Source organism: Zootoca vivipara, chromosome 4, assembly GCF_965207765.1.
Source record: "Zootoca vivipara chromosome 4, rZooViv2.hap1.1, whole genome shotgun sequence".
Lineage (NCBI taxonomy): Eukaryota > Metazoa > Chordata > Lepidosauria > Squamata > Lacertidae > Zootoca > Zootoca vivipara.
This window is the reverse complement of record NC_142587.1, coordinates 68,904,056-68,920,095: the sequence shown is the minus strand read 5'-3', so window position 1 is coordinate 68,920,095 and position 16,040 is coordinate 68,904,056. Positions and strand designations below refer to the sequence as shown.

At 38.3% G+C, this 16,040-nt stretch overlaps 1 protein-coding gene across 2 annotated transcripts in view; it reads right to left on the bottom strand.

The window, feature by feature from the left end:
• Positions 1-16,040, bottom strand: part of CBLB (Cbl proto-oncogene B) — a 64,664-nt gene that overhangs the window by 34,093 nt on the left and 14,531 nt on the right. For both annotated transcript variants that reach the window (XM_035114303.3, XM_035114304.3), the window contains exons 3-5: positions 13,466-13,716; positions 2,029-2,175; positions 176-332 (exon numbers count right to left, since the gene is read on the bottom strand). In XM_035114303.3, the coding sequence (XP_034970194.1) occupies positions 176-332; positions 2,029-2,175; positions 13,466-13,716 (555 nt within the window). The remainder of the gene's footprint in view (positions 1-175; positions 333-2,028; positions 2,176-13,465; positions 13,717-16,040) is intronic.

The window sequence follows — 16,040 nt, the reverse complement described above, 5'->3', positions numbered from 1 at the left end:
TTTTATTCAGTTTTAATCAGTCTTTTTTTTCTTGACATTTGGCAAAGATTTTTGTTTTTAACTGAACAAAATGGCATATTGACTTCAACCATTAGTGAATGCTTTGTAGGGTTTAAAGAAACATTCTTGGTTGTAGACAACATGAGGATGTTCAATACTAGGCTGAATAATTTACCTGGAATAATCTGGTGAAGATATCAAATTCAAAGACTGAAATGTAGTCATTGCAGGTTAAATCAATAGTAGATTTCAAAGCCATTGCTTCCAAACCAGAACTAATCTGATGCACTTCATGTAGACACTGACGGAACACCTTCCAAGGCACTATGGTTCTGTAATGCAAAAACATTATTGAAGTGTTACACAATATGCTACCATTTTCTAAGTAACATCACATCCTGTAAAATCAGAGCCATGTAGGTTCATGATTACACATCATGTTCTGGCAGCACCATGGTCAGGGGTGAGGAGAGAAGAGAGATGATGGCAGAAATTGGTGTCTAAACGGCACAGCAGTAGCTGAATGCTAAATTTTAGCAATAAACTTTCTGAGGTCTTAGTGCCATCTCAGCAAATTTCCCAGCTAATATAAAGTGTAGACTTTTTTTCTTTTTGATTTATTACTATCTGTATTCTTTCCCAATATACCCAGATGTTTCAATAATGCAACTTGCTGAAAGACAAGTAGGTAGATAGGTTGTAGGATGTGAGGTTTTGAAGAGCCTATACTCAAATAGTTACAGTCACAGACCTGCCATACATAAGCAATCTTGCCAAAGGAATTTCCTACCTTGAAGCAAAAATAGCTCACAGGGAGTGGCTGTGTAAGAACTTCACAGAATGAAATTTTAGATAGGATCAAACTCACAGAGGTGAGCAGGTTCGTTAATATATGGATTACACAGAAATTAACTTCAGTCTTCCAGATCATGCTGAATTTCAACACAACCTTCAGCACTAAATAAGATCATAATAACTTTTCCTAGTACAATAAAGGCACATTTTCTTACTTGTGCAGTGTCAACATGTTACCTTATATATGGTCTGGGTTTTTTCAGGGGTATTATATTTTCTGAGAATTTTAATACAGTATTTTTGTGCATCAGGAAATGTAATACCTAGATAACACCTATTATGATAACTGTGGAATATTCAAATTTATTACCTCATAAAACCTGGTATCAATAGCCACAAATCCACTCCAACCAATACTACCATTTGAATACAGCTAATGAAAATGGACCTTTCTGTCCAAGCCTTCCTCAACTGCTGACCACTAGAATGTACAGCTTCATATTGTTAGTTTCAATATTTTTAGTTTTAGTAATCTAATTTTCCTTTTGTACTTTTTACATCTTTTTATATCTTTTAATTTTCCTTTTGAACTTTTATATCAATTACCTAAATATCGATATTGAGTTTTATTGTGGGTTTTTTGAGTCTCTGACTCCTTACTGTAATCTGCTTCAAGATATACAATTATATAGCAAATTGGTCTAGAAACAAAGGCTAGAACGCAAGTGGCAAAAGATGTGCTGTGAATTTCACTGAGTACAAGTTTAACATGCCTACTGTGTGGTGGTGAGGGGGGTCTCACTTCTCTTCCTCCATTGCATCCTCAAGTAACTATCCAGCCAGGGCCGTCTCGAGCAGGTCGGGCACCCTGGCGCTGAGATCGCTCCGGCACCCTCGCAGCACGGCTTCCGCGCGGCTTCGCCCTGCAGCGCTCCCCCTGCCGGCCCTGCACCACCAGGACTGCACCTAGAGCCGGGCCTGTGTCCAGCACACCTTCTTTGGATTGTCTGGGATCTGTTAACATCTACTTCAGGCAATTAAGTCTGTTATGAATAGTTTGCAAGGCACTTTAGCCACATCTGGTCAAAACCTTACGTGACAAGTGTCTCTTATGTACTTGTCCTTATACATAAATGTTAAAAGGATACTAAAAATGGGGGTGGGAGAGACTTCAGGACCTCCTTGGGAATCATATGCAACACAAAAAACTTTTGCAAAATTGATTATACTTACTTCTCACCGAAAAACTTCTTCCAGAATTCTGCAGCATCAGCTTTTGTGATACGAAAGTTGTCACCCTGGAACTGACCATTAGGGAAGATTGCCTTGATTTCTGCAAGCATGTGACTGAAGATGAGGGACAGCTTTGTGAGATTTCGCCTTTCAATGAAATAAAACAGGGGGTAAACTAAGCAAAGTATACCAAAGAACTGTCTTGTTTGAAAGGAAAACGAAGACCTGAATTACAAAAATTCAAAAAGCAACATGTGTCCCATGTTTTCTTATTTTTAAGACCACATTCATACCACAATTAAACAGTGCTTTAGAAAACATTTGCTAAATAACAATGCCACTTCTTGGGTACATTTTAATGTATTTAAATAAAAACAAAAGCCATATATTAAATTTGATAAATTGTTTATGTAGATTCAAAAATCTTCAATAATGAAAGTTACTGCACTTTAAAAGGTGAAATATAGCTGTATTCAATGCAGTTGTTTCATAAAACTGTTGAGGTTATATCATAAGAAACAGCTCAGAAATTGATAGCTCTATTGTTACAAAACAATGACTCAAGCAGCCACTGAAGGCAATCAGCACCATATAAGAGAAGATTTGTAAAACATAGTAAGACAAAGGAAAACAACTTGTTGATACTTATTGATTGATATTCAGGGACGTCAACTGCTTTTACAAAAGTAAGTGGAATTTATTTTAAACCACACATAATGTTATTTTAAGGGCAAAACTGCTTTTCACAAAGTTCTTTCTAACATAATTTAATGTACAGTACGCAGAACATTAAATTTCACATTCCTTCCTGATGAGGCACAGTTTTCTTTCAAATAAAAATGAAACATGTCCCAGGTGTACAAAAAGAAATGCAGGCAAAAAGACTTTACTAGCCCATCTACTACCGGTAATGTCCACATGCATGTCACAGGTCAGATAGTGAGCCCGAAGAGCTACTTGCTCTGATAAAAATTGCTAATTGTCTTTGGCAAGTAGCAAATTACAAGGTTGGCCTTGATCTCAGCTTTTCAACAGCCTGGAGTTTTCAGTGATTACTGTAACACACAGGGAAGCTTCACAGACTTGTATTTTTCAATGTACATAGTACTTTACATGCAGTAACATTAGCAAGGAAACAGAAAAATTCTGACCCCAGGGAGCACACAGTCAAAATCTGGGAACCATTCAGAAATTGGAAAAGCAAGGTTGCCAATTTAATGTCCCATAATGACTTTGAGTGATGTTACATTGGGAGTATTATGATTATTTAAAGTGACAGACAGCTCATAGACCCAGACCCTGAACAGGGAGGCCCAAGGCTGGCATCAGAGTGAGACCCTGACAGATGGCCAATGATGCCTCCTGTGTGCTGTTCGAACAAAAATTTCTCTCCAAACTACACTTTTCTTACTCAAAGTTGTCTGTGGTATGTCATTGATATTTGAAGTGTATGTATTATTAACTTTGTAGTGTTCTTCGTTTTCATTCTTGTGTAAATTCTATTCTTTAATAAAGTTTGTATTTTTTAATAAAGTCATTTTGGTCCACTAACAAAAGGAAAAGTGCTAAGACACGGCCTAAACAATGCTTGTATCAAAAACTCAGTATCAATGAAATATGTTACTACCCAGGAAAAGTTCTGGAGCTGCCTAAGCCCCAAAGGCAAATTTTAATGCACATATTCTGGTAACGCTCAAAATTGTGTCTGACAATATCCAAATGTAAACCAAAACCCAACCCTCCAATTCAGTAATTGTCATACCAAACTGAGCAACAGTATCTTCAAAGGTGCCCAAATCAATGAAGTTTGGAAAGATTTGATCCATCATCTTGATTCAAAAGGGTATCCAATGGTTTCCAAACACAGACCCAAATTTGCTCCTCTAGCTCGGGAACTGTTGTATCAAAATGGGAGATAATATCTTCAGAGGTATCGAAATTGGTGCCATTTGTAAAGGTTTGGCCCACCGTTTTGATTCACAATGGTATCCAGTGGTTTCAAAATGTAGACAAAAATGGCTCCTCTATCCTGGGAACCGTCTGTGTGACAATACATCAAGAGGCACCCAAGTGCATAAAGGACAAACTACTTTCCAAAATATATAGTAGATCAACACATAACTAAACAACTTAGTTAAATTCAGATAGAAAACGGGGTGAGAAACAACTAGGTGGTGAATAAGTGGTATCAGCGACTAGATCTTCAGCCTATGTAAGCACAAACAACTATTTCTAAATGTCAACCGTGGCATGCCCCGACCCGCTCTAACAGCTAGAATTCCCCCCCAAAGTGTGTAACCATCATCTCCTACTTGTAGATGAAAACCACTGCATCTTGCTTGTAACCTCAGCAGATAAGATAAATGATCTGTTATCTTTCCCCTGACAACCTCTTAATGTTTTCTCTTTAATATTCTACTCTAGGCTAAACTTACCCAGTTTCTTTAGCTCTTCTTAGGATTTGCCTTTGAAACATTTATAGTCTTTTAGAACTTGTCTACTATATTGTTTCCAATTTGACAACAATATCCAGAGGTCCATGTGATATTCCAAATGTGGTCATAATTTGAAAGGATGCTCTTTTCCTTCCTTGTAATGCCCCCCAAAGCACTAGAAACTCCAATGAAACACAGATGAAAATGTACAGTATCTGCATGCACAAATCCTAGAACAGGCATAAGCAAACTTGGCCCTCCAGATGTTTTGGGACTACAACTCCCATCATCCCTGACCACTGGGTCCTGTTAGGGATTATGGGAGTTGTAGTCCCAAAACATCTGGAGGGCCAAGTTTGCCTATGCCTGCCCTAGAACAAGTGTTTCTGCTAAGACCACAAGCCAAGCTGGAACTCAGGAGAGGGTGGGGAAGAGACTTCAGAGCAGGAGAAAGGACAACTCTTCCCCCCTACTCGCCTCCAAACCTGTTTGTCCAGAAATCAAGGGGGGGCAGTTATTCAGCTTCAACACAGCTCTTGATACCTATCTTTAATATTAATCAATTTCACTGCCCTGTCTACGTAATGCATTTTAGCAACACATAACCTTAATATGCCAATAAAGTACAGTGGTACCTCGGTTTACAAACTTAATCCATTCCGGAAGTCCGTTCTTAAACCAAAACCGTTCTTAAACCAAGGTGCACTTTCCCTAATAAGGCTTCCTGGCAGCCGGTGCCCTTCCACTGTTTGCACAAGTGTGCAAACCAAGACACTACTTCCGGTTTTGCGGAGTTCGTAAACCGAATCATTCGTAAACAGGACTGTTCTTAAACCAAGGCACCACTGTATACTGGATGCAATTCAAGGAACCCGTACTAGCCTACAGAGAACACACATCTAGGGGCAACAGCTTTCAGCATGCAATCAGTTTCCTTTAGTCCTGGTGTTTGCAGCTTAGCTTTTGAATCAGACTTTAACTTGGTTGAATTGACAAATATAACAGGTTCTCTTTAAATACCTTCTTCCCATACTCCAACTCTGGTCAGGATGGGACTCACATCTATCCTCCCTTCTCCCCTCAGCCAGGTTTTGTCTGAGGTTATTACCCGCAGCAGCTCTGCACTGACCAACTGAATCTTTTTATTTAACCCTACTACAACCACAACCTGAAATAATATACTGTGGGCAGGAAGGAGGAAAGCACCAACATACATGAATAAATATCTTTAAAATACTTTAAATAAGGTGTCTGAAGCAAAATGTCCCTGTGTGTTCAAACCTTCACTAAAAGGGTTCATATGTTCAATACACAAGCCAGTCTGGAATTCATAGGGTTGAGTGTGGAACCCCAGGAGGGACAAAAGGCCAGTTTTTCTTCTCACCCTCTCCTAACCTGTCAATGGATTATCAAGTGGCTTCTGTGGCCCAGAATTACTATCCTCTAGCTTAGGCAGGTTAGAGAGCTACAGCTGTTCCTGGACTGGAATAGATGGACTTCAGTTGTCCATGCTCTGGTGACCTGCTTAGATTACTGTAATGTGCTGTTTTGTGGCGCTGGCCTAAAAGTCTGGAGGCTGCAGCTAGTGCAGAATATGAATGCTTGGTTCATAAGTGGGTCAGCCTTATGGGATCATGTGTCAGCAATCCTGAATCATCCACTGGGTATGCAATTGTATTTAAATGTTTTTATATGTTCTATGTGTTTCCAAATATATGTTTATTCTATTTTAAATTGCATTGTTTTATCATTTCAATGTTTGCTTCCTTCTCTGGGCTCCTCTGAGTGGAAAGGCAGGATACAAATTAATACTAATAAAATAAAATGCAGCTGCAATGAGGCAGAAGCAAAAAGAACAGAAACAGAATTATCTAACTGCAAAAATCTAGTTTAACAAATATATTTTAAGGAGGTGCTAAAATACCATTGGAGATGGTGCCTGTCTAAATTTTGAGAGAGAGAGAGAGAGAGAGAGAGAGAGAGAGAGAGAGAGAGAGAGTATAAACAAGTACTACAGATTACATTTAAATATCAAATGAAATAATGGGTTCTTAATACAACTCAGTATTTTGATTTATATATCATGAAAGGCACATATGGCTTACAAAGCTACTTCAGGACCAAAATCCCACTATTTATTATTTTCACCTGTATGTTTCCCATCTTCACACATATGAAGTGCTCTGTCTTTTCTTAATATCATTCTGAAGACTTCAAAAGTGAAAGGAAAAAATAGAGCAAGTTTTCCTTTCATCATAAGCATATTGTTGAATACTGCTCTTCAGTAATGAGCTTGTAGCACTGATTAAAGTGGAAAATAGTAGTTTTGTTTCTTTTCATAAAGCTGAAAGGAAACCCCTCCTACACTCTCCTTCGCAAGACTGAATCCCCACTTTGTTGCTCAAGCATCTTGCTCACATTATGGAACCTTTTTTCCAGATACAGAATCTCCCACACAACTTCTCACAACACTAATTTCTTATAAGCCATATTACTCAATGTAAGACTGGAGAGAAGGCCTGATCTCCCCATGAGGCTATGGGAATTTTCATTAAGGTATTGGTATGAGTCATACAACTAGATAATCCAAACTCAGTGCAAGCATTCAGCACAGTAACATTGCTGGCCATTTGGTCTCTTAGCATGTCAAATTGTAATTGGCCAGTACAAGCCACTACCTCTGAGCCACTCACCTTCTTCTCAAATAACCACAGGAAATCTATTATCAATAGACTGCAAGCTGTTTAACTGTGGGCATTAGTCATACAAGTAAATAATCAGACACAGGTCTACATGCTGCAAAAGTATTTAGCTTGATTGTTAAATGATGTGCTACTTGAGACTGCCTACCAACTTTAAATATTCATACACAACAAATATTCCACTTTTTGCAAATCATGATAAAAGCTGTGAATACGACACTTGCTTTATTTCCACTTCACTGATCTTCTATTATAAACATATTATTGTTATTGTTATTGCATTCCAAAGCGAACATGTCAAAAACAAAATTTCCCAAGCACTAAATTTGTTTGGGATGAATATCTATACATTCCACTTATCAGGAGTATCAATGTATTCACAGTGCCAGAGCCAATACAGCTTACTAAGCAGTTCCCAACATCTTGATTTCCTGACTATTATGAAAATGGTTCAGATACTAGTCTTCAACCTCACAAGGCATAGTGTCTACTGTTGAAAGGGGAAACTATACCAGAACTCAAGTGAAATATAAGTGTAAGCTGCAATATGCTACCAATAATTCAAGTCAGTATAACCATTTTTCTTCTGAAAGCTGCAGTGCATTATATTCCCTAACACTGAGTCATTCCTCAGATTCAAAAGCCCACAAATGGAGTGTATAAAGGAGTTACATCAGATGTTTAAGATGGAAGAAATAATGACTAGAGAAAATGCTACAAGAGAAATGCATGCAGGTAATTAGAAATTCCACTGCAGTAGGAATCCCATGTCCAACCACAAATTATATGTCTATGAAAAAAATATTCTGTGGGCCTGCAAAATGTTCACACCCTTCATTTGTTCAAAATTCTGGCACTGCTGAATTTGCATTTTGCTAAGCCATTCCTGCCTATCATTTACCTGCAGTGGAGTTGCTTCCAACAGTGTCACTTTTCCAGCTTAAGATTTCAGAAACCTGTATAGGCTTGATACACTAAATCTTCACACTGCAGGTCTGTATTGCTAAGACATAATATATTCCACTAATTTGTTCTAGGCAAGGTTTTTTGTTTTTTGTTTTGTTATTTTAAATATATCTTTCTTTAAAGAACCCACTGAATTCCCACTGAATACAAGGGACTTGCCTGGGAGTATGTCCTATTGCACTAAATGAGAGTTTCTTCTGAGACATGCACCTAATTGTGCTGTTATGAGCTATCAAAGGGAACAAAATGTTCAGATCTCTACATGCAATGAAAGGTCAATTCTATATACACATAAGGCAAATTCCTCAATAATGTTTCAACTTGGACCAGGATCCAAAGAGCCCTACACTGGTATAGAAGCACTTGCATGCACCTATGGGATAACTGCCAGTTTTCCTTTCCAGCTGCAGCTCCTCACAATTTGATGAATATAACTCGTGTCCCACAGTGCATGCATGTGGAACACCACACACAGCACATTTCCAGTCTTTTGTGTTCAACAGAAAATAGAAACAAAAAGCTCTAGCACAGACCATTTTGCTGTGTTTCCTTACAGAAGAGAAAGTAAAAAATCCACCATACAGTTGCAACAGCAGGTGTATATCTAAGGGGAGTTGGGGTTGGTTGCCTTGCTTATGCTTATCTTATCAGCATATAGTATTAGGGAGAAAAATCTAAGCACGAGCTGCTTGACAGTGGAATGGTGATGGACTCTCCTTTAAGCAGAGATTGGATGGCCATCTGTCATGTGTGCTTGAGTTGAGATTCCTGCAATGCAGGGGGTTGGACTAGATGACTCTTAGGGTCTCTTCTAACTCTACAATTCTATGATGCTAAACATAAAGGAATGCATACATTCCATACAGATACAGTACAGAACGTGGGGTGGGGTGAGCAGGGACAGGAAAAAGAAAATCATTAAGTTCTTAGCAGTAAGACTGAATGTATTTAATTTATGCTGCCTATGTTTAAGGTTTCCCCAAACCAAATGTTATCAACAGCTCTGAAACATAAAAGCAACACTCATTTATTAAGTTTAATTGAAGATTGGATACATGTTGATTGGCTTAAGGGGCTTTAGAGGAGGCACTGTTGGTGATTATTTGCACTGCAGACCTTAAAGCACTTACTATTCTAATCAGTGAGAGAAGGAACTAGACCTAGTGATTTTATTCATAAACGGCACCAGCTCATTGCTTCTGCGCTGCAAAAACAGTAGTTTACTGGTAATCTTAATAGCTAACTTGGACAGGAAAGGATTTAACTCCACAAGCACATTATTATTTATTGCTCTTATTGTAGAACAATGATTACGCAGGTTGTAACGTAACCAGATTACACACTATTTGGCATCAGAAGGATCACTGCTTGCAAACAATGTGGTGCTTTTAAAAAGGAAAAAAATATAGTTTGGGCTACATGAACAACAGGGATAATGCAAACATTTATAGGCAACCACCTCTCATCTGGATACCAACTGAGTCAACAACAAACTATATCACTAAATGTCTCTAATCAGCATTTTATTATGAAGCTCTGAAAGCCATTACTGTTCATTCTTCACAGAGTATTAATTAATAGGGTTAAAAGTAAAAGATCAATACCATCAGGATGTTGCTTCCTTTTCATATTTCAATTAAAATTTGTGTCTACTCTAATGTTAAGGCAAAATGTAAACAGCTTCTCTGGAACAAGGATGGAGAAATGTGATCCTCCAGATGTGAAGATTGATAATGCTGGCTAGATCCTCAAAACTGGATGGCCACAAGTCCCATGTCCCTGATTAAACTGACACACACTCAGGGAATTTTGACAAAATGATAACACAAAATACATAATAAAAACAAAAACAAACCAACATGTTCTGAGAAATATACACCAGGAAGAATCTGAGCCACTGTGCATTGTATCAGCCACAGTTTTTAAACACTTCTCAAAGGCGCATCCAGAACACACTGCAATAGTAACATCTGGAAATGGCCAAGGTATGCAACATTATGACCAGATCTGTCTTCTCCAAGAACGGGTGTAGCGGGTACAACAGCCAAAGCAGAACAAAAGCACGCCTGGCTACAGCGGTCACCTGGGCATCCAGAAGCACACTCAAACTGCAAACCTGATCCTCTACAGGGAGTGCCACTCCATCCAGAATAGTATGTACTTACAATCCAGATCAATTTGCCTACTGGCCATCAATACCTCTCTCTTGTCTGGATTGAGCTTCCACTTGTTAGCCATCTACAGTCCATCACTGCACCCAGGCAATGGTTGTTTTAGTCCTCTTCCTAAGTATTTCATTAAATAACCAAGGAACAGAGCTCAATACAATGAGCAGGGGCACTTGGGAGTGATCCCATCAACCAATCCAGGTCATCTTTTTCCCATTCCACAGATCAACCAGGGATTTTGTGGGATTGTCAGCTGAATTGGTGGGCCTCAAACTCTTTAACAGCAAACTCTTTAACAGCAACTAAGTATGCTTAAATTAGCAATTTTAAGAAGTACATTTTAACATTAGAATGCACATAAAGCACTCCGGCAATAACTTCATCACAGCAGTATGCCCGGACTTAAGGAGGTTTTGATTTGTTTTTGTCATAGACTGCCAGAATATATTTCTGAAAAAGACAGCAATGTGCCACTTCAAAGTACTTCCTTCTTTTAAAAAAATTCTACCATGCTTTCATATTTCTAATTAAGACATTCTGTTCTGAAAAACTGTTCAAATAAGCAACATTAAGTTACAACTAAACACAGCTTAGGGATATTTATTCACCAGTTTGAGCTCTCCTTTGCTATGAATTGTAAAGTTCACAAAGATTAGCCATACCTATTTTAAAAACATCACTCTGTTTGCTTTAACAGGGAAATGATTTGTGTGACAACAGGCAGTAAACTGAGAATCATTGGACAAGTTCAGACATAACAAGCCAACCACAGCTTGTTACATGAATATAAATGGAGGACCACATCCTTCTAGTTACGTATGTCTGTGGTCCAGTTCAGATGCAAGAACCCAGCACAAGCCTCAAGTAAATGTGTCTTCCCCTCCCCCTTTATATGGAGGCAGAAGTGGAACTTGCAATATATATATATATATATGTGTGTGTGTGTATATACACACACACACACACACACACAGTGTTCCCATTCAGTGCTCATAATAGGCAATCACTTCTTCTTTCAAGATACAGGCCACTCCCCAATTGCACGTGTTTGGTACGCATATGAACTCTTTTGCACACTGTTTTCGGCACAAAAAGGAAGTGGGATAGAACAGGGCAGGCTTAAGCGCATCCCGCTGATGTGCACGGTGCCTCAGAATGCAACTCCCAAACAAATGGGGAGTTGCCTCCTTTTTCTTGATTTTCCACCCCCACTCCAGCAAGACACTGAGTATCATTAGATTTCATTAGGTTGGGTTGCAGTGGCAGCAGAACTTACGGTTGTTGTTTTTTCTACTTCTGTAAATGTCCAGGTTCACTGAGAATGCTTATTACCTGCCTCTTGTTGTTTCCCAAAGCTGGATTTATAAGAAGTACAATCCAATGCAAGTTTAGCGAGAAGCAAGTCTGGATTCAATAGGATTTATTCCCTACTAAGTATGTTTCAGATAACAACCTACATCATCTATTTCCATTTGAATTTTACTTGGCATCACTCAATGATGCATACATTCAAATGCAACACCACATGGTGCTAGCCACAGTTATTATTAAAAACTTCTCTACTCTTACCTGTGTTTTGAAGTGACATTTCCCCCTGCATCTGACATTACATGGGATCTACAAACTGTGTAAGGATTTTATAAAGAAAGGGGAAGAGGAGGAATGTCCCTGTCAAATGCAAAGTAGCATGACTAACTTGCTATTTGCAGCTTGGCCTGTTAAAGTCAACAACAGAACCACACTTTGAGAATGAAAGAGCATCATAAGCACTACTATTTTACTATGCTCTTTAACACACACTCAAAAGTTCACACATGCTCCATTACATTTAACTCTTTATGGCTGCATTTGTTTTAAGTCAGAAATGAAGCAAATCCTTTCCACAGTTTAAAAAGCTTTGAGACATTAATTTTCATGTGAATCTTCCACCCATGCTTAACATCCACTTGCCTTCCTAAAAAAAAGCGTCCCTTCACTTTTGCATGATTCCTTCACAAAGCAACATTCTTAATTATTATATTCTTCTACTTATTACTTTTTCAAGCACATATAAAACTTAACTTGCTCGGAAAATAATTTCACTAAAATCAATATACCAAGTAGCTTTTCTTTTCTTACCACCAGGATTCAAGACTAAAATGCCTAGTATTAATTCCTAGGCTTTTAAATAAATGTTGAGCTCCATGACACAACTTTGGCAGGATCTCTCTGGTCACAAAGGACATGAAAGATGAACAAATAAAATCAGAAATAAATAAAAAACTTCCAATAAGTACTTTTAACTGTGTGTGCTTGCAACAGTGATTAAGTCAGAACCAGGAATCATGTTTTCCCCTAACTATCCATGATAGCTATCCCAAAACCTTGGTTGTTGCTGGCTTGCCAATTATACAACAAACCATAATTTCTGGTTCAGATATAATGGGAAGCTAAGGCTTCCTGGTTTTCTACAACAATGTTGGGGCTGTGCATTTCAACATGCTGCTTGTTCACAAGAAACCATGATAAGCCAGGATGATTGGCTTATTATTAAGTATGATTATCGTCACCAACACCTTACTTCATGAAATCAGGAAAACAAGTGTCACATTAATATTTTGGAAGTGTTCACAAATCCAGCACCAAACTCACATTGGCCACAAAGCATCTCCAAAACTATTTTACATAAATACGCAAGAGTCCTTCACTGGTACCCTCAAGGTCCCTCTCCGCACTGAAATTAGACTTGACTATGCATTCTATTGAAACCAATAGGGTGCAGTGTGTGCTTAATTGCAGAGTGTATTTGAACCCACAGCTGTTTCTCCAGTTTGCATATATGCCCATAGCCCCAAAAAGATTGATAACCCTGCTGTTACTTTATATGCGTCATGAAAGCAAGCCTCCAACTCTGGCACTCTAAGAGGCTATGTTCCTATACAGTATGAACTGTACATAAGAAGTAAGACTTCATAAGAAAACAGTTGCATCAGAAGTTCACTGAAAGTTATGAATACTATAGAAATAAAAAATAATGCAATGAGTTACTAGCTGACCTTCAGGTCACAGTTTTCAGAAAATAAACATTATGTCCTCAAATAGCTAAGTATCCAAATACTGCTGAAATATACAAATAAAGTTGTGCTATAATTGGCCATGACCAATTGGCCAAACAAAGTTTTCTTACCTGTCCTGTGATTGCTCTTCATACATCCTCTCTTTCCCCTCTTTAAAAAGTCTTATAGCCCGTTTTGATTTTTTCATGAGACTGTCAATATAGATTTTAAAATATTCATTTTCACTGAGCTGTGCAAGTTTCTGGCTGTCATCATACTTGCTCAATATAAGTCGCAAGTGTTGATAGGTATCCGGTAAAATGTCAAGTATATAAGGTGGGCTGTTTTTCAACTGAAGTTTGGGGTTCTGACACAGTCTCACCTAGAACCAAAGAACAATTAAATTTCACATGAATGATAAATTATCAAAATGGACAAAACTTTACTGCATATCAAAGACAGCATCTGGAAACATATATTTAAGCCATAACATTGTATATTGTCCCAAGCAATCCTAGCTTTGCTGACAAAACAAGAACCATTTGGTCAGGAATGCGCTGCAGACATTTGTAGCATGGAAGAACATAAAAAAGCTCATTTCAAATGTAAAGGAAAACCACACCTTTCACACTCCCTCATCCCACCTTTTCTTTCATGCCTGCAAGGAAACCCAATCTTGATTTGCAAACTAAGAATACCACACAATGTCCAAACTTGTCGGACTGAAAAGATGGTTTGATCCTGGTTCTGATGTCACATGGAAATATGGCTAGTTCAAAATCAAGAACAAATGCTTTCTATTTCCTGGTGGACATGAAAGAAAAGAAGAAGAGTGCATGTGAACCCAATGCCGACTGCAGCTTATTCTTATACAGTCATACCTCAGGTTACAGATGCTTCAGGTTGCGCACCATGCCAAACCCGGAAGTACCCGAACAGGTTACTTCTGGGTTTCGGCGCTCGCACATGCACAGAAACACTGAGTCGCGACCCGCACGTGCGCAAACGTGGCGCTGCGGGTTGCGAATGTGCCTCCCGCATGGATCACGTTCGCAACCCGAGCGTCCACTGTACTGGGAAACGATTTCCTGTTACCTCTGAACTGATTCAAGTTGTCAAAGTGAATGGAGCTGATAAGACTAAACATTCAAATAAGACTGGAAAATAGAAATCCCAAGCAACAATTGGAAGCAGTGTCCAAGACCAATGAGTTGTATATCAAGTGAAGTGAGTAACAGAATACATAACTGATGACATTGATGACATTAAAATTTAGGGGAAAACTGAATAGTCTAAATATTTAGCAGTCTTTTAACATTTTTTTCACATTGTTTTATACAGTACTTAGTGTGACTTAAGTTTTGAATCAAGACTTAAGATGAAAGGGGGAATGGAGTTGTGGGTTTTTTCTGTGTTTATATATGATAAAAAGTGGGTAGTTGGTCAAAAGTAAGATGAAACCAAAAACATGCAGCTTGATCATCACATAAGTGAATGATTAAAAAATGATTTAAAAAACCTTAAAATTATTATTAGTATAAGATGGCACATGCACTCCCCTCCCCCTCCATTTAACACTGTGAGGTAGATTAGGCTGAGAGATATTGTGAGTGGCTCAAAGTTACCCAGTGGGCTTTGTGGCTCTGTGGGGATTTGAACCTTGGTCTCCCACTCTAACCACTAGACCACACTGGCCTGGAACAAAGATCTCATAGAAAGCTGGTCAGGTGCTCTCAATCCTCATAATGTCTGAGGCAGGTGCTTGCAGCTTCAAATATTGTGGTTCTTCCCCCCTCAAAAGCTCAATATTGTAATTTCACAGATCAAGATCTTTGACCCTTGCTAACATTTTAACTGGCCAAATATTTATTTACTGCATAATTTTGTTGTAGGCAGGAAAATATTTATCACTTGTTGCATGCATGTTGTTGTTTAATTACCGTACATATTACTTAAAGCACTAGGTACTTACTAGAAAAGAAAAATCCAACCAGTAAAAGTTAATAAGCACTTACTACCAGAATAAATGTTTTCTCAGTATGGAGCATGTTTTGTAATTGGTAACTAAGCTACAGTTGAATTGGTCAGTTTTTTTATTGCAATAGCTGATGACTTCTTGCTTATTGTTAATGCATATATTTGTGGTGTTGGACCATCCTCATAGGACAGGCATAGGCAAACTCTGGCCCTCCAGGTGTTTGGGATTACAATTCCCATTATCCCTGACTACTGATCCTGTTAGCTAGGGATGATGGGAATTGTAGTCCCAGACATCTGGAGGGCCAGAGTTTGCCTATGCCTGTCATAGGATGTAGAATTAACAGTGGTGTTTTTTTTATTTATATAAATAACTGTTACATAAAGTATTACAGAATCTGAACAGAATATCCATTACATTTTCAAATAGAATTCCTGGACAACTATCTGAGGGGTGAAATGGCAATTGGTTATTGGTATGAGCTTTTGTGTGCATGCACACTTCTTCAGAACTTCAAATTTAAAGTGCAGTTGTTTGCCTCATGAAAAGTACCTTAACTGGCTATGCTGGATTACCTAGAAGCAACTTCTCACTTTGGGAAAGAACTTTTAACTAATGTACACCTAAGACAGTAATCAAAACTACTCAGCTGAGTAACTTTTCATAAGCTGAGTAACTTCTGCACCATCTGCAAATGACCACTTCTAATAGCAGCTACAAAACATTTG